The sequence below is a fragment of the Zonotrichia albicollis genome, chromosome 3, assembly GCF_047830755.1.
Source record: "Zonotrichia albicollis isolate bZonAlb1 chromosome 3, bZonAlb1.hap1, whole genome shotgun sequence".
Lineage (NCBI taxonomy): Eukaryota > Metazoa > Chordata > Aves > Passeriformes > Passerellidae > Zonotrichia > Zonotrichia albicollis.
In genome coordinates this window covers 562407-580865 of record NC_133821.1, presented here as the reverse complement: position 1 = coordinate 580865, position 18459 = coordinate 562407, and the positions used below count along the sequence as shown (strand labels likewise).

Genomic DNA, 18459 nt, shown 5'->3' with positions numbered 1-18459 from the left:
AATAATTTAGGTGTCATTTCTTAATTGGGTAATTTGGCCCAAGAGACAGTTGGCCATTTTGTGCCTTGTTAGTGAAGAACTGCAGAACTCGCTGCTGTGACACTAACACAGGTAAGAAATAACAAACTCCTGAGTCTGAATGTGAACCATCCTCTCGAGTGCCTTCAGTCCCGACCTCACCAGAGGCAGGAAAAAGAAGCCAAAGCCCCCAGGTGGGGGTCCCGTGTGCCTGGGGATGGATGGGAGGAGCCCGGGTGTGCAGGGAGCCCCGGGATGGTGTTGGGCATTTCCAGAGGTGCAATTCCAATGCAGAGCCTCACTCTTGTGCTGCAGAGGCACCAGGATGGCAACTGCAGAGAAAATACCCCAAACACGGACACCACCACATGTCCAAGAGAGGGACCAACCCTTTTCCCCCTCTGAACTGAAATCAGCAAACCGCTAGGCTCTCACATCCATGGGCTCTACGGCACAGATCAATCACGGCATCTCCTGCCTCCAAAGAGGGACCCAGACCAAGAAACCCCTGGGGATTTTGTGGAATTGCAGAACGGTTCAGGTTGGGAGGGAATTTACAAAGGAACCCCTGGGGATTTTGTGGAATTGCAGAACGATTCAGGTTCGGAGGGAATTTACAAAGAAACCCCTGGGGGTTTTGTGGAATTGCAGAACGATTCAGGTTGGGAGGGAATTTACAAAGAAACCCCTGGGGATTTTGTGGAATTGCAGAACGATTCGGGTTGGGAGGGAATTTACAAAGAAACCCCTGGGGATTTTGTGGAATTGCAGAACGATTCGGGTTGGGAGGGACCTTAGAGCTCCTTCCACTCCCTGCCATGGGCAGGAACACCCTCCGCTAGAACAGGTCGCACCAGGCACCTGAAATGTGTCTGCATGTCCGTGTGTGTCTGTCTGTCTGTCTGTCTGTCTGCGTGTCCGTGGTGCAGAAACTCCCCTGTCCCAGCACCCTGCAGCCCTCTGGCAGTCACACTGCACCCCTGATTGCAGGAATGTGCTTTTTGTTGACAGAGTGACAAAACTCTCCTTTGTCCCCTTAAAAAGGAAATAAACCCAGAGGTTTCTCTCCTCGATTAGGTGAAAAGACACCTCATAGGACCTGGGGAATTCACCTCAAACTTAAGGACAGCCAATTGGGCAGGAGCCAAAAAGTCCCACCTGAGCAATTTACCAGAAATGAAGAGAACACAGAAACCAATCCCTTTTGTGAGGCGTTTCGCCAGGACCTCTTGCACCTGGCTGGGCTTTTCTCTATAAAGAGTTTTGTTATTTTGCCTTTTACGAAACCTTTTTGTTTCCAACACCGCCTCAGAATCCATCCTGCTGCTTTTCTGCCCTCTAAGGCAGCTGAGCTATCTCGGGTGTGTTTTACATCCCCCAGAGCTGATGAGACCTGGCTGGAGCAGACCCACATCTCACCCCTGCGCTCCCCCAGCTCCCCTCACTGCCCCAGCCCCGGCTCCTGGGACATCTCACCCGTCCCAGCCTTTACATTGATTTAATCTCTTTGCAATAATTGGTAACAACACAACGGCCCGAGCTGGAGCCCCGAGTGAAGGAGCCCCGGGGCTCTGAACCCTCCCGGCCCGGGCACGGGAGGGTCTGGGGGCTCCTGCTGGGACCCCGCGTGTGAAAAATGCCAATCGCTTGTTTTCAGCATCCTAAAAGTTTAACAGTAATAAAATGGTTATAAAAATAGTAATATAATTAGAGTAATAAAAGTCTGGACAATTTGGATTAGGACAATATGAGACAATAGAAACAAAGAGTTACAGATGTCCAGGTACCTTTTCTGGGCAAAAAAAAAACCGAAAAAGGACCCACGTTCACAGAGGATTAACCCTTAAAAACAATAGCCTGTTGCATATTCATGCACCTCATCCATGATGCATAAATTCCATTCAAACACAGGATTCTGTCTGGGCAGTGTCAGCTTCCTCCTCTGAATCCTGACTGCATCTTCAGAGCTGAGCAAGGCAGGAAGAATTTCGTTTGTTCTGATAAGGGAGCAATAAATTCTCTTTCTCTGAAAGATTCAGGTGTCCTGTGGCTGCTATCTCACTGTGAGTCCTTTCTTTAAAAAAAGTATCTTACATAGCATAGTTTCTATTTTAACATTATGTTATAACTTAAAACTAGATTTAACACACTACTTAAGAAAATTAATACAGCATAACTGTCTAACACAACACATATAATATTCATTTGAATATTTGCAAAAAGCCAATCATAAAATATGCATTTTTCACATCACAGCTTTATTACAGGCACCAGAGAGAACAGAATTAAGAATTTGATAGGGCGGAAAGGATTATCGATTTTAAATCACAAGGGATTCTCAAAAGTAATTTAATATCAACTGGTGGGTAACGTTCTGGGTGGGGCAGCCCCCATCCCAGGCTGCTCCCGGCACAGCCAAGGCGCTTCCTGAATGTGAAAAATGCGGATTTTATGGTTGGCATTTCACAAACATTCAGATGAATGTTTGATGGGTTATGCTAGAAAGTTATGTTGTATTAATTTTCTTAAGTAATGTGTTAAATATAGTTTTAGGTTATAACATAATGTTAAAATAGAAACGATGCTATGTAAGATATTTTTTAAAGAGAGGAATGAGGTACTGTCACTGAGATAGCAGCCACAGGACACCGGAATCTTTCAGAGAAAGAGAATTTATTGCTCCCTTATCAGAACAAACGAACTTCTTCCTGCCTGCTCAGCCCTGGTGACACCGTCAGGATTAAGAGAAAGAAGCTGACACTGCCCAGACAGAATCCTGTGTTTGAATGAAATTTATGCATCATGGATGAGCTGTATGAATATGCAACAGGCTATTGTTTTTAAGGGTTAATCCTCTGTGAACGTGGGTCCTTTTTCGGGTTTTTTTTTGCCCAGAAAAGGTACCTGGACATCTGTAACTCTTTGTTTCTATTGTCTGATATTGTTCTAATCCAAATTGTCCCAATTTGTATTACTCTAATTATATTATTATATATTTTATTATATATAATATATATTATATATACTTTTATCTGTAAAAGGAATTTTTTACTACTACTACTACTATTATTATTAATATTATTATTATTATTATTATTATTATTATTATTATTATTATTATTATTATTATTATTATTTTTATTTTTATTTTTATTATTACTATTATGTGTAATTATTATTAGGTGTAAAAGGGATTATATATTATGACAAATTATTTGATGAAAGATCCTAATCAGAATTATTTACTGCGCAGTACAAAAGCCCAAACTGCTCAGTGGTGTACAGCACAGCACAGTGCACCGTATCAAAGCAGTCATGTTGAAAGGATTGCACTAAAGCAAGCCAAAAGAAACATTTATTTAGCAAAATTATTTATTTATTTATTTATTTATTTATTTATTTATTTATTTGGAGATTGGTGTAACTCACCACACCAGGTGTCCCCATGGATATGACAATCCCATTGTTCCCCACAATGAGAGCTCACTGTCCCTGTCCCCACAGCACCCCTGGAATGGCCCTGTCCATGCAGGGTGGATGTGAAAAATCACTTAGGTTAAAGTTTCCCAATCGCTTGTTTTAAAATATTAAAAGTTTAATAGTAATAAAATGGTTATAAAAATAGCAATACAAATTAGAGCAATAAGAATTTGGACAATCAGAATTAGGTGCCTAGGACAATAAAAGACAATAGAAACAGAGAGTTACAGAGCCCGTGTGCTCTGCTCTGTCCCAGAACACACCTCACTAACAAACCCTTAAAACAACAGCCTGCAGCACATTCATATATCTCATCCAGGGATCAAACACTCCTTTCAAACCAGGGATTTTCTGTTTATTGCCAACTTCCTCCCTTCATCTCATAAATCAGTGTTTGGCTCATCAGAATCTGGAAGGAGTCTGGAAAGATTCTGGTTCTTCCTGATAAGGAGACAATAATTCTTCTCTTTGGGATTTTGGCGTCTTGCTGCTGTTCTCTCTGTGCCAGGAATTTCTTGATGATCTCATCCATTCCTTGAGCCAATGAGTGTCTTACATCACAGAATTTCTATTTTAATATCATGCTGTAGCCTAAAATTATATTTACCACACTACTTAAAAAGGATTCATACAGTACTAGAAATTATTACAGCATAATTTTCCAACATAACACATAGAGTATTCCTTTTAATATTTGTGAAAAGCCAAACATATCATGTGGATTTCCTTCCTTCCTTCCTTCCTTCCTTCCTTCCTTCCTTCCTTCCTTCCTTCCTTCCTTCCTTCCTTCCTTCCTTCCGCCACTTCCTTCCGCCACTTCCTTCCGCCACTTCCTTCCGCCACTTCCTTCCTTCCTTCCGCCACTTCCTTCCTTCCTTCCGCCACTTCCTTCCTTCCTTCCTTCCTTCCTTCCTTCCTTCCTTCCTTCCTTCCTTCCTTCCTTCCTTCCTTCCTTCCTTCCTTCCTTCCTTCCTTCCTTCCTTCCTTCCTTCCTCCCTTTCCCTTTCCCTTTCCCTTTCCCTTTCCCTTTCCCTTTCCCTTTCCCTTTCCCTTTTCCCCTTTCCCTTTCCCTTTCCATTTTCCCTTTCCCTTTCCCTTTCCTCCCTGTAGGAAAATGCACTTTTAGGACCAGATTTCAAACACACACACAGGCTAGTCCCCATCACAAGCACCACAGCCCAGGAATCCTGTGCAGACACCAAAATAAAGCAAATACAGCAAATTTCAGCTGGCATTTCCCTCTGGGGCGCTGCTGCTGTGCAGGATTCGGGCTGTGCAGCCCAGCAGCCCCTCGGACAGGGACAGACAGCTCGGGGTGCAGCCGGGGCTCCCCTGGACCCCCCTTTTGGGGGATCCCAGCGCAGCCCCCAGGGCGAGCCGCTCCCCCGAGCGTGTCTGTGGGGTCCGGGCACCCCCTGCCCCTGGCGGCGGCCAAAGGAGCTCCTGCAGTGCCCTAAAGGAGTGATCAGACACTGAACATGGTCTGTGGCACGGGTCTGTGTGTCCATCTGTCCCTGTGTGTCCCTGTGTGTCCATCTGTCCCTGTGTGTCCATCTGTCTGTCTCTGTGTCCATCTGTCCCTGTCTGTCCCTGTGTCCATGTCCCTGTGTCCGTCTGTCCGCGTGTGTCCATCTGTCCCTGTGTCCGTCTGTCCCTGTGTGTCCATCTGTCCCTCTGTCCACCTGTCCCTGTGTCCACCTGTCCCTGTGTGTCCCTGTGTGTCCGTCTGTCCCTGTGTCCCTGCGTCTGTCTGTCCCTGTGTGTCCATCTCTCTGTCTGTCTCTGTGTCCATCTGTCCCTGTCTGTCCATGTGTCCATGTCCCTGTGTCCGTCTGTTCCTGTGTGTCCCTCTGTGTCCGTCTCTCCCTGTCTGTCCGTCTGTCCCCGTGCCCGGTCCCGCCGCGCGCGCGCCCTGCCCCGTGGGGGCGTGGCTGGGAGGGGCTCCCATGGCCACGCCCCCTGAGGGCCCGGCATGGCGGCGGGCACTGATTGGCGGCGGCGCGAGGGGGCGGGGCCAGGGCTGTGCCCGTTCCCGGCGCGGCTCCGTCCCTGTGCCCGTCCCTGTGCCCGTCCCTGTCCCTGAACCCGGTCCCGCCCCGGTCCCGGTCCCGCCCGGCAGCGGCCCGGGATGGCGGCAGCGGCGGGCGGCGCGGCGGAGAAGCGGCGGATCATGTGCGTGGGGCTGGTGTGCCTGGACATCATCAGCGTGGTGGAGACTTTCCCGGCCGAGGACTCCGACACCAGGTACCGGCAACGGGGAGCCCCTCCGGTGTGCCCGCACCGACCCCGTGCCCGCCGCATCTCCCACCAGGTACCGGCACCGGGGGTGCCCGGTGTGCCCGCACCTACCCCGTGCTCGCCGCAGCTCCCGCCAGGTACCGGCAGCGGGGGTGCCCGGTGTGCCCGCAGCGGCCCCGTGCCCACGGCAGCTCCCGCCCCGCAGGTGCCTCTCTCAGCGCTGGCAGCGCGGCGGGAACGCCTCCAACTCGTGCACGGTGCTGGCGCTGCTGGGAGCGCCCTGCGCCTTCATGGGCTCGCTGGCGCCCGGGCCCGCCGCTGAGTAAGTGCGGTGCGGGATGTGCGGGGCTCCCGCACCCACGGGACACCGGCCGGGCCCGGCCCGGCACTGCACGGGCCCCTCGGCGCGGCTCCCGGCCGCCCGCCCGTCCCCCGGCTCCGGTGGCGGCCCTCAGCCCGCTCCCGGTCCCCTCTCAGCTTCATCACGGCGGATTTCCAGCGCCGGGGGGTGGACACGGCACACGTGGCGTGGCAGCCCCGCGGAGAGGTGCCCTGCGCGTGCTGCCTCGTCAACGCCGCCAGCGGCTCCCGCACCATCGTCCTGCACGACACGTAAGGGCCGCGGGGGCAGCGCTGGGCTCTGCCGGCTCCGGGCGCTGCCAGCCCTGCCCCGAGGGTCCCTCCGCTGCCTGCCGGGACTGCCGAGGGCCGGATGGGGCAAGTGGCCGTGTCCCCGCAGCCCTGTCACCGCCCGTGTCCCCGCAGCCCTGTCACCTTTGGTGTCCCCACAACCCTGTCACCCCCAGTGTCCCCTCAGCCCTGTCACCTTTGGTGTCCCCATAGCCTTGTCACCCCCAGTGTCCCCATAGCCCTGTCACCTTTGGTGTCTCCATAGCCCTGTCACCCCCAGTGTCCCCGCAGCCCTGTCACGGCCCGTGCCGCTGCCGGGACCGGAGCTGGTATCCCCACACGGAGGTGGACACTGGGGTGATATCCCCACACGGGGCTGGACACTGGGGTGATATCCCCACCCGGAGGTGGACGCTAGGGTGATATCTCCATCCGGAGGTGGACACTGGAGTGATATCCCCACCCGGAGGTGGACGCTGGGGTGATATCCCCCGCTCCGCAGTGCAGGACAGCCGGCACGGCCCCGCGGGGATAACCCGGCTCCCTCAGCCGTGCCAGGGGAGTCAGGGGCTGCTGGGCACGGCTGACCCAGGTGCCAGCGCGGCCACAGCTGCGCTGCCCTTCAGTCCAGCTCAGGGTGCCATCATTAATGATTGACCCGGCGGTGCCGCCTCGGGACCTCTGTCCCGGTGCCGTGGGGCCCTCCGCGGCCCCCGGGGCTGCCCTTCGGCCCGGGCACGGCACAGGCGGAGGGTCCCCATGTCCCCCCGGCCTCCGTCCCACAGGAAGCTGCCCGACGTGACAGCCCGCGACTTCGAGCGCGTCGACCTCTCCCAGTACAGGTGGATCCACTTCGAGGTGAGCCCGAGGCTCGTGGGGTGCTGGGGGACCCCCGGCGCTGGGGACCGGAGGGGATCCCTCGGTCTGGGGGACATCCCCAGTGAGGGAGCACCCCCGGGACCGGCGATGCCCCGGTGATGCCGGAGCCGTGTCCGCAGGCCCGGAACGCGGCGGAGCAGGGCGCGATGCTGGAGCGGCTGGAGCGGTACAACCGGGCGGCGGCGCCGGAGCGGCGGGTCCGGGTCTCGGTGGAGCTGGAGAAGCCGCGGGAGGAGCTGCTGCCGCTGATGGGGCGGGGACAAGTGGTGCGGGGCCGGGGCCATGGGCGGGATCGCCTGTCCCTATCACCTGTCCCGATCACCCACCCTGATGGCCTGTCCCGATCCCCTGTCCTGATTCCCTGTCCCGATCACCTGTCCTGATCACCCACCCTGATCGCCTGTCCCGATCCCCTGTCCCGATCCCCTGTCCTGATTCCCTGTCCCGATCCCCTGTCCTAATTCCCTGTCCCGATCACCTGTCCTGATCACCCACCCTGATCGCCTGTCCCGATCCCCTGTCCCGATCCCCTGTCCTGATTCCCTGTCCCGATCACCTGTCCCGATTCCCTGTCCCGATCCCCTGTCCCGATCACCTGTCCTGATTCCCTGTCCCGATCACCTGTCCCGATCCCCTGTCCCGATCACCTGTCCTGATCCCCTGTCCCGATCACCTGTCCCGATCACCTGTCCTGATTCCCTGTCCCGATCATCTGTCCCAATTCCCTGTCCCGATCCCCTGTCCTGATCACCTGTCCTGATCCCTTGTTCCCATCGCCTGTCCCTATAGCCGGTCCTGCTCGCCTGTCCCGATCGCCTGTCCTACTCACCTGTCCCGATCGCCTGTTCTGATTCCCTGTCCCGATCCCCTGTCCCGATCCCCTGTCCTGATCCCCGGTTCCCATGGCCTGTCCCTATCGCCGGTCCTGCTCACCTGTCCCGATCCCCTGTCCTGATTCCCTGTCCCGATCCCCTGTCCCGGGCGAGGCCAAAGGCGTGGCGGGGGCGAGGTCGGGACAGGAGCGGTCAGAGCTGCGGGAGTTGGGATTCCTGCTCCGGGGGAGTCAGGCTCGGGGGGTGCAGGGGTGGGTTTGGATCGAGGGGTGCGGGCAGGGTCAGGAAGCTCAGGCGGGCTCTGGGGACCCCACCAGGGCACAGATCTCACCGCAGCGGGCTGGGGGTACCGGGGCTGCCCCGCCCCAGCCCCTCTCCCACAGGTGTTCATCAGCAAGGACCTGGCCCGGCACTTCGGGTACCAATCGGCCCCCGAGGCGCTGCGGGGGCTGCGGGGCCGCATCCAGCCAGGGTAGGGCTGTACCAGAGAAGGGGCCGGGGGGCACACGGTGCGCCCCAGACCCACCTCACGCTCCCCCAGGGCCACGCTGATCTGCGCCTGGGCTGAGGAGGGCGCGGATGCCTTGGGGCCCGACGGGCAGCTGGTGCACTCGGACGCCTTCCCCCCAGAGACCCTGGTGGACACGCTGGGCGCTGGGGACACCTTCAACGCCGCCGTCATCTTTGCCCTCGCAGAAGGTGGGCACAGACGTGGCATGGCGGCAGCACGGCCACGGCTCAGTTTGGCACGGCCGCGACTCAGTTTGGCACGGCCGCAGCTCAGTTTGGCACAGCCATGGTTCAGTTTGGCACGGCCGCAGCACAGCCATGGTTCGGTTTGGCACGGCCATGGTTCAGTTTGGCACGGCCGCAGCACAGCCATGGTTCACTATGGCACGGCCGCCGTTCAGTTTGGCACGGCCGCAGGACAGCCATGGTTAGGTTTGGCACGGCCACGGCTCAGTTTGGCACGGCCACGGCTCATCCCGGGCCCCATCCGCAGGGAGGAGCCTGCAGGACGCCCTCACCTTCGGCTGCCGGATCGCAGGCAGGAAATGCGGGATCCAGGGCTTCGATGGCATCGTCTGAGCGTGTGCCTGGAGAGCTCTGCAGGGCCCGGGCACAGCACCGCACCCAGCAACATCTGCACATCTCCACTGCACCCAGCAACATCTGCACTGCACCCAGAACCCCCAATAAAACCCCCCCTGCACCGCCGCTGCCTCCCGTGTCCCCTGGCTGTGCCCCCCGTGCCCCAGGGATGCGCTGAGCACAGCCAAGGTCACCAGAGTGCCTCTATTTCTCCATCCAATGCGTTACAGAGGAGACCCCAGCCCTCCCTGGCCCCAGCAGCCTGCCCAGGGCCATCCCCCTGCCCCTCTGTGCCCTGAGCAGGGCAGGGAGCAGCCGGGGCATTGCATCCACAGCCCCCCTGCCTACCCCTCGCCATGGTCCCTCCAGGCTGGGGCTGCCTGCTCCTCCTCAGGGCCTTCAGCCTCAGGGGCTTCCTCTTCCTCTGGGGCATCACTACTGGGGGCTTGGGCCCCAGGGACGACTTCTGCCTCCATGGCCTCAGCATTGGGAGGTTCCACCTCGAGGGATTCCAGCTTGGGGGCTCCAGCCTCAGGAGCTCCATTCTGGGGCTCTCCAGCCTCAGGGGCTCCAGCCTGGGGCTCTCCAGCCTCAGGAGCTCCATTCTGGGGCTCTCCAGCCTCAGACACTCCATTCTGGGGCTCTCCAGCCTCAGACACGCCAGTCTGAGGCTCTCCAGCCTCAGGGGCTGCCTGTCCTGGGCTTTTCAACCCCAGGTCCTGCCTTGGCACCTCCGTGCCCCCGCCAGGCACAGTCCCAAGCCCTGCCTGCTGCTCCAGTGGGGGCTGTCCTGGGGGACCCTTGTTCTGGCCAGGCAAGGGCACCTCGGGGGGGTCCAGCAGCTCGGAGGGGTCCAGTAGCCCGTCCCCATTGAGGTCCTGCCTCGCCAGGGCTTTGTCCACCAGCGCAGCCACCTGCAGGGATGGGGATCAGATGAGGGCTGGGCCCAGGGCTCAGGGGGGCGTGAGGAGCCATCCCTTGGCACCCACCGTGTCAGGGTCTGGCTGCCCCCCAGCCTGTGCCAGCACCGTGCCAAGCAACTGCAGCAGCTCCAGCCCGTCCAGGCGCCTGCTCTGGTCGTGGTCGTGGAGCACAAAGAGGTAGAGCAGGGCTGTGGGGCACGGGGGGCTGTGGGGCCGGGCTCCCTGGCCCTACCAGCCCCTCAGCCCCCATCACACCCCTGTGGCCTTACCCTGCTCCCGTGTCATGGCCTGCACGTCCTGCTCCGGGGGCCCCAGGCTCTGCACGGCGCTCCAGAGCAGCCTGGGGGAGCAGGGCTGGGCTGGGGAGCACGGCAGGGCAGGCTGGGCACTGTCCCTGCCACCCCCGGGCTGTGCCCCCAGCCCCACGCTGGGGTGGGGGTCCCCGGGGCAGGGACTCACAGCAGGACAGGGATTTACAGCAGGGCAGGAAATCACACTCACAGCAGGACAGGCACTCACACTCACAGCAGGGCAGGGCAGGCACTCACACTCACAGCAGGACAGGCACTCACACTCACACTCACAGCAGGGCAGGGCAGGCACTCACACTCACAGCAGGACAGGCACTCACACTCACACTAGGGCAGGCACTCACACTCACAGCAATGCAGGCACTCACACTCACAGCAGGGCAGGCACTCACACTCACACTCACAGCAATGCAGGCACTCACACTCACACTCACAGCAGGACAGGCACTCACACTCACAGCAATGCAGGCACTCACACTCACACACTCACAGCAATGCAGGCACTCACACTCACACTCAGGGCAGGACAGGCACTCACACTCACAGCAGGCACTCACACTCACACTCACAGCAATGCAGGCACTCACACTCACACTCACAGCAATGCAGGCACTCACACTCACAGCAGGCACTCACACTCACACTCACAGCAATGCAGGCACTCACACTCACACTCACAGCAGGCACTCACACTCACACTCACACTCACACTCACAGCAGGACAGGCACTCACACTCACACTCACACTCACAGCAGGGCAGGGCAGGCACTCACACTCACACTCACAGCAATGCAGGCACTCACACTCACACTCACAGCAGGACAGGCACTCACAGCGGGCACTCACACTCACACTCACAGCAATGCAGGCACTCACACTCACAGCAGGACAGGCACTCACAGCAGTGCAGGCGGCTCCGGGCTCAGCGGGTCAGGATGGGGATCCACGGCTGTGGCCACGGGGGGCTCAGGCCTGGCCGAGAGACAGGGGCTTGGTTACCTGTGCCCTGGGGGCTGCCCACCAGGCCTGGCACCCCCTACCCACGGCCCCCACAGATCCAGGGGTGCCAGCCCTCGCTGTGCAGCTCGGGCTCCTGTGCTTGCCCCTGACATGGCCACCTTGAGCTCCGCCTGCACCTGCACCCCTGAAGCCATGAAAACACCACGGTTCTGCCTTCCCTTAACTATCTGCCACAGCTCTGCCTTCCCTTGTACCCCCACAGCTCTGCCCTCCCTTGTACCCCCACAGCTCTGCCTTCCCTGTGCCCCCACAGCTCTGCCTTCCCTGTGCCCCCACAGCTCTGCCCTCCCTTGTACCCCCACAGCTCTGCCCTCCCTTGTACCCCCACAGCTCTGCCTTCCCTGTGCCCCCACAGCTCTGCCTTCCCTTCCCTGTGCCCCCACAGCTCTGCCTTCCCTGTGCCCCACAGCTCTGCCCTCCCCTGTGCCCCACAGCTCTGCCTTCCCTTCCCTGTGCCCCACAGCTCTGCCTTCCCTTCCCTGTGCCCCACAGCTCTGCCTTCCCTGTGCCCCACAGCTCTGCCTTCCCTTGTACCCCCACAGCTCTGCCTTCCCTGTGCCCCACAGCTCTGCCTTCCCTTCCCTGTGCCCCACAGCTCTGCCTTCCCTTCCCTGTGCCCCACAGCTCTGCCTTCCCTGTGCCCCACAGCTCTGCCTTCCCTTGTACCCCCACAGCTCTGCCTTCCCTGTGCCCCCACAGCTCTGCCTTCCCTGCATCCTACAGCTCTGCCTTCCCTGTACCCCCACAGCTCTGCCTTCCCTGTGCCCCACAGCTCTGCTCTCACTCATCTGTGCCCCCACAGCTCTGCCTTGGCTGTGCCCCACAGCTCTGCCTTCCCTGCATCCCACAGCTCTGCCTTCCCTTCCCTGTGCCCCACGGTTCTGCCTTCCCTGTGCCCCACAGCTCTGCCTTCCCTTCCCTGTGCCCCACACCTCTGCCTTCCCTGCATCCTACAGCTCTGCCTTCCCTGTGCCCCCACAGCTCTGCCTTCCCTTCCCTGCATCCTACAGCTCTGCCTTCCCTGTGCCCCCACAGCTCTGCTCTCACTCAGCTGTGCCCCACAGCTCTGCCTTCCCCTGTGCCCCACAGCTCTGCCTTCCCTGTGCCCCACAGCTCTGCCCTTCCCTGTGCCCCACAGCTCTGCCTTCCCTGTGCCCCACAGCTCTGCCTCCCCTGTCCCTCCCCAGCTCTGCCTCCCCTGGCTGTGTCCCGGTACCTGTAGGTGCCCGCCCTGGGGGCAGCCCACGCCGCTGGCCCCAGCACCAGGAGCAGGAGCAGCATCCCCGGCTCGTTCCTCATCCCACGGCCCCGGGCTGCGGCGGGACGAGAACAGCGGACTCGACAACAGCGGGCTGGGGCTGGCGCTGCCGGGGGTCGGGCCCGTAGGAACCCGGGAGAGGGGCGGGGGCTCCGGGAGCTGCTCCGGTTCCAGCACGGCCGCGGGGACGCGCTCGCACGGCCGGGAGGGTGCGCAGGGCACGGAGAGCGCGTGGGACCGGCAGGCGCTGCTCACCCAGCGCAGCCCCCGGTACGCACTCAGCCCAGCCCGGTACCGCCCCTGCCCCCGGTACGCACTCAGCCCAGCCCGGTACCGCCCCTGCCCGCCGTAACGCACTCGGTACGCACTCAGCCCAGCCCGGTACCGTCGGTGCCCCTGGTACGCACACAGAGCGCACAGCCCAGCCCGGTACCGCCGGTGCCCCCGGTACGCACTCAGAGCGCACAGCCCAGCCCGGTACCGCCGGTGCCCCCGGTACGCACTCAGAGCGCACAGCCCAGCCCGGTACCGCCGGTGCCCCCGGTACGCACTCAGAGCGCACAGCCCAGCCCGGTACCGCCCCTGCCCCCGGTACGCACTCAGCCCAGCCCGGTACCGCCGGTGCCCCCCCGTGCCCACTCACCCAGCCCCGTTCGCGTGTCGGTGCCGCCCGCCCCGCCCCGGGGCCACGTAGCCGACACGTCCCGGCGCTGCCACCGCGGCCGGGAGCGGCCCCGCCCGGCCCGGCCCTGCCGGGATTCAGCCGCACGCAGGTGCCCCGGGGCAGCGCCGGGATAACCGGGACCTGGCCCCTCCAAACGGGCCCGGGATCGGTGCTCACAGCAGGGACGGGGCCAGCCGGTGGGTGAGACTCCCCAAAGACCCCCACGGTACCGGGCAGAGCCGGGCCAGCCCAGCGGCACCGAGCCCCAGTGCGGCAGCAGCACGGTCGAGGGCCTGGGTCAGCCCGTGCCAGTACACACGGCCCCGCCGGCCCCGGGAGCCCCGGACAGCCAGCCCCCGTGCCAGACCGGCCCCGGAGCACGATGGGCAGCCGACCCCCCGTGCCACCCTGCCCAGAGCATGGTGCCCTCAGCCCCAGGCGCGCTCCCCCAGCACACACAGACAGCACTGCCTTCATGCTCCAGTTTATTGGCAGCAGCAGGGCAGGGGCCAGCAGGACCCTCCTGTCCCGGGTTAGGAGATGGCCCTGTCCCGGGCCAGCCCTGCCCTGCTGCCAGCACGGTCCCACAGGGACAGCGCCCTGCGTGCCTCCCTGACCCGCGCCTGCTCCCCGAGCGCCAGCGGGGACAGCGGGGCCAGGGCTGGTCCCTCGTGTGCTTCACAGTCTGTGTGGGGTGGGGGGAGGCTGGGGGGTCCCTCTCGGTGCCAGGGGGTCCCTCCTGGTGCCAGGGGGCTACAGGAAGCCCGGGAAGGCGAGCTGCAGCAGCAGGATGGCGGCCACGATGAGCCCGGCACAGAGCAGCAGCAGCAGCCAGACAGGGAGGGAGCCTGTGGGACAGGAGGGGTCAGAGCAGGCTGCAGCCCCCAATGCAGAGGGGTGAGAGCAGGCTGCAGCCCCCAATGCAGAGGGGCCAGAGCAGGCTGCAGTGCAGTGCAGCCCCCCTGCACGGAGGAGCAGAGGAGCCCCAGGGGCAGCCCCAGACGTACGGCGGGTGGGCAGCAGGTGCAGCTTGCAGCGGCTGTCCACGGCCACGCTGAGCAGGGCGGCCTCGTGGCCCCCCAGCAGCTCCCGCCCGGGCCGGCTCTCGGGGACGAAGGCCACGTCTGTCACCACGATGCCGTGGGCCTCCTTCACGTAGTACAGCCTCTGGGGGCACACGGGAGGTGAGGGGCTGTGGGGGGCCGTGGGGCTGCCCCCCAGCCCTGCCCCACTCACCTGCAGCGAGAAGGCAATGTGGATGGCCACGGAGCCCGTCACCGTGCCCAGCCCCAGGAACGTGCCCGAGTCACTGCGGGGGGAGGACAGTGAGCGGGGCTGCCACGGCCCCCAGCCCGCACCCATCGGCCCCGGGCTACCTGATGGAGAGGCAGGAGACCACCTCGGAGCCGCAGGGCCGCGTCAGCAGCGGCAGGAAGCTCTTCCCATCCCACTTGGTCAGGTAGCAGGGCGGGGGGCGGCGCTCCCGCTTGTGGGGCACCTGCACCGTGTAGAGCCGCAGGGCCCCGGCACTGCCCTCCACGGCCCCAAACCTGCCACAGGGAGAGGGGCACGGGGGGCATGTGGGGTGCAGCCCCTCACCAGCACCACTGTTAAAGACCAAACCTGGCCCCAGCCCCTCCACAGCCCCAAACCTGCCACAGGGAGATGGGCATGGGGGGCACGTGGGATGCAGCCCCTCACTACCACCACTGTCCCAATTCACACCTAGCCCTAGCCCCCTCCCCCTACAGCTGCCAGCAGAGCCCAGGAGACCCCTTCCCACAGATCCAGTAGGAACAGTGACAGGGCAGGGCAGCAGCCAGGGGTGGACCGTTCCCAGCCCCATAGCTCCTCCCCACCTCCTGCCCCATGACCCAGCCCTGATGCCCACGGCCCCAGGCCCCTGCCCAGTCCCATGCCCTGTTGCCCTGCCCAGCCCCAGTGCCCAGCCCTACCCCTCTGAGCTGTCCCCAGCTCTAGCTGCAGCTACCCAGCCCCAACACCCCTGCCCTGTCCCCCTGCCCAGCCCCAGTGCCCAGCCCCAGCCCTCTGAGCTGCCCAGCCCCGTGCCCAGCCCTCACCGGCATGCCTGGTAGCGATAGGCCTTGTCGGGGATGCCGGGCAGGTTCTCGTGCCAGCGCAGCCCTGTCACCAGCTGGTCCTGCTGCCACACGCAGCACTGGAAGTCCCTGCCCGCCGTCACCACCTGCTGCACACAGCACAGGGGTCTGAGGCCCCTCTCCTGCGGGCCCAGGGAGCTGGGGAGACCCTGACACCCACCTTGTTGTCAGGGCCCAGAGCAATGTCCTCAATTTCCCCATCGTGGGCTCTGAACTCCAACGTCTTCTTCATGCTGGGGAACTGCAGGGGCAGAGCTGGTGTGAGTGCTGGGCAGGGCCAGGCCCTGCCATGGTACCAGGCAGGTGTGGGGAGCAGTGTTAGGTCCTGCCCAACGCCTGCTGCCATCAGCACAGCAACGGCAGCCACTGCTCTTCTGGGTCTGTCCCAGCTCCCCTGCCCAGCCTGGTCCCTGTGCCCAGCCTGGCTCCCCATGCCTGCCCTTCAACCCACTGTGCCCACAGCCATTCACCCACATACCCCCAGCTCTGAGTGCCTGTCCTGGCTCCCCATGCCTGCCCTTCAACCCACTGTGCCCACATCCATTCCCCTACATCCCCCCACCTTGCCATGTCCTCCCAGCTCACTGTGCCCACCCTGGCTCAGCACGCTCCCCTCCGACTTCCTGTGCCCACAGCCCCGCTGCCCAGCCCGTGTCCCCACGGTGGCAGGCCGTGTCCCAGCCCCGCCGTGCCCCAGCCCTGCAGCGCCCCCAGCAGGCCGTGCCCACCTCCCAGAGGCGCAGGAAGCCGTCGGCGCCGCCGGTGGCCAGCAGGGCTCCGTCGGCGCTGAAGCGCACGGCCTTCTGCAGCGCGTCGGGGCTGAAGTCGGTGCGCACCCTCTGCAGGCTCTCCACCCTCACCTCGCGGGCCCGGCCCTGCGCGCCCTGGGCCCCGCCGCCGCCGCTGCCGCCCCGCCGCCGCCGCGGGCCCTTGTCCCCGCTGCCTGCGGGGCACACGGCTGGCACCGGCCTGACAGGGCTGCCCTCCCCAGAGCGCCCTGCAGCACCCACAGCCTGCCCCACAGTACCCATGGCTCCCCACACCCTGCCCCACAGCCCCACAGCTCCTCCCCGCACCCTGCCCCATGGCTCTCCATGCCCTGCCCCACAGCACCCACAGCTCCCCACACCCTGCCCCACAGTCCCAAGGCTCCTCACACCCTGCCCCTTGGCCTCATGGCTCCCCATGCCCTGCCCCACAGCCCCCACGGCTCCTCACACCCTGCCCCACAGCCCCCACAGCTCCTCACACCCTGCCCCACAGCACCCACAGCTCCTCACTCCCTTCTCCACAGCCCCACGCCCTGCCCCATGGCACCCACAGCTCCCCACACCCTGCCCCACAGCCCCATGGCTCCCCAGGTCCTGCCCCACAACACCCTGGCTCCCCACAGCACCCCGGGCAGGCACAGGGGGCAGGCCCATGACAGTGATGGAGGGGTTCAGGGCAATGCCCATTCCCAAGCCACCCCACAGACCCTCCCAGCTCCCCCTCACTCGCTGCCCTCCAGCACCCAGGGCAGACACAGGGTGGGCATGGGAGGTCCACAGCTGTGCCCCAGCCCCCAAGCACCCCACACCCCCCACACTCTGGCCATAGCATCCAGGGATGGGGGGCACAGGGGAGCCGCAGGGCACTGTCCCATCCCCAAAGCTCACCATGGTACCCACGGCACGCACAGAGAAGGTTCAGGACAGGCAGGCAGAGGTTCAAGGCAGTGCCCCATCCCCAAGCCACCCAACAGACCCCACATCCTGCCCCATGGCACCCAAGGGGAGGGGATTCAGGGCAGGCACAGAGGACACCCAGAGTGGGCACGGGGTTGTTCACAGAATGCCTTATCTCCACAACACCCTTCATCCCTCCCCACAGCATGCAAGGCAGACAGGAAGGGAGTTCAGGGCCATCCCCAAGGCACAGCACAGCCCCGGGGCAAGCACTTCACACGGAGCAGTGTCTCACCGTCCTTGCCGGCCGCGCCCGGAGCCTCGGGCTCCTGCAGGCTGAAGCGCAGGATGTGGCAGCTGTTGTCCTGCCCGGCGGCAATGACGTCCCCGGCCAGCGCCATGGTCATGGTGGCGCGGGTTTCGGTGTCGTGGCAGTGCAGCAGCGAGGCGCTGAGCTGCCCGCCGATCTGCTCCAGCTGCAGGAAGTGCTGCGGGCCGGGAGGAGGCGGCGGGAGCAGCGGTCACGGCCCGGCCGCGGGGGCTTCCCGGGGACACCTACGCCTCCGCACCGCACAGCGCGGCCCGCACACCGCAAACCCCCCAGGCCCGCCGTGTCACACCCGTCCCCGAACCCCTCCGCACCCCGCACAGCACAAACCCCTCAGAACCTCCCCGCGTCAGACCCCCACACACACACCCGCACCCCGCATCCCTCAGGCCCCGCCGTGTCAGACGCTCCCACACACCCGGGCCCCTCCGCCCCCTGAGCCCCCCGCAACCCTGTCCCCACAGCCCCGTCCCGCTCCCCGCACCACGCCATTGCGGATGCCGGTCTTGGCGGCGCCGCCGCCGCCGGCGGTGATGGCGAGCGGGCGCCGCGGGTGCAGGCGCACGGTGTAGAGCGGGAACGGCGCCCGGTACAGCTCGGCAGGACGCCGGGGCGCCATGGCACGGACGTGGCGTCAGCGCGCCGTGACGTCACGGGCAGGTGCGTCACGCCCCGGCATCAGCCGGGGGTGTGGCTAACAGGGAGGGGGCGTGGCCACAAGGGCACGGGGGGCGGGGACAGCGGGGTTGGGTTGGGGGGCAAGGACCGGGAAATCCCGGGGGGACAGCGGGGACAGCCCGGGACTGGAGTGGGACACGGACCGGGGAATCCCGGGGGGACAGCCCGGTGCTGGGGGAAACAGGGACCGAGGGATCCCGGGGAGAGCCCGGTGCCGGGGGGGGACACAGACCGGGGGGACACGGGGGACAGCCCAGGGCTGGGGTGAGACATGGACAGGGGGATTCCGGGGGGAAGCGGGGACAGCCCGGTGCCGGGG

The 18459-nt window shown here is 62.6% G+C and overlaps 3 protein-coding genes across 4 annotated transcripts; 1 reads left to right on the top strand and 2 right to left on the bottom strand.

Moving 5' to 3' along the window:
* The first annotated feature begins 5508 nt into the window (after positions 1–5508).
* On the top strand, positions 5509–9293 carry KHK (ketohexokinase). The gene is made up of 8 exons (XM_074536293.1): positions 5509–5742; positions 5942–6058; positions 6214–6348; positions 7152–7224; positions 7365–7511; positions 8462–8550; positions 8620–8777; positions 9082–9293. Exons 1-8 carry the CDS (start codon positions 5627–5629, stop codon positions 9165–9167), a joined length of 921 nt encoding a protein of 306 aa, XP_074392394.1. The 5' UTR covers positions 5509–5626; the 3' UTR covers positions 9168–9293.
* Positions 9294–9367: 74 nt separating this feature from the next.
* On the bottom strand, positions 9368–12963 carry CGREF1 (cell growth regulator with EF-hand domain 1). The gene is made up of 5 exons (XM_074536294.1): positions 12642–12963; positions 11306–11377; positions 10363–10433; positions 10160–10281; positions 9368–10084 (listed from the first exon to the last, which is right to left on the bottom strand). The coding sequence occupies exons 1-5, from the start codon at positions 12722–12724 to the stop codon at positions 9515–9517; spliced, it is 918 nt and encodes a 305-aa protein (XP_074392395.1). The 5' UTR covers positions 12725–12963; the 3' UTR covers positions 9368–9514.
* Positions 12964–13815: 852 nt separating this feature from the next.
* Positions 13816–18132, bottom strand: PREB (prolactin regulatory element binding). 2 transcript variants are annotated; one of them, XM_074536290.1, is made up of 9 exons: positions 17947–18132; positions 17430–17622; positions 16196–16410; positions 15628–15708; positions 15429–15556; positions 14724–14897; positions 14584–14656; positions 14355–14514; positions 13816–14195 (listed from the first exon to the last, which is right to left on the bottom strand). In XM_074536290.1, exons 1-9 carry the CDS (start codon positions 18079–18081, stop codon positions 14101–14103), a joined length of 1254 nt encoding a protein of 417 aa, XP_074392391.1. In that variant the 5' UTR covers positions 18082–18132; the 3' UTR covers positions 13816–14100. The 2 variants fall into 2 exon arrangements, with proteins under 2 accessions (XP_074392391.1, XP_074392392.1); XM_074536291.1 differs by having other exon boundaries at positions 15429–15553; positions 17947–18131.
* Between the last annotated feature and the right edge of the window lie 327 nt (positions 18133–18459).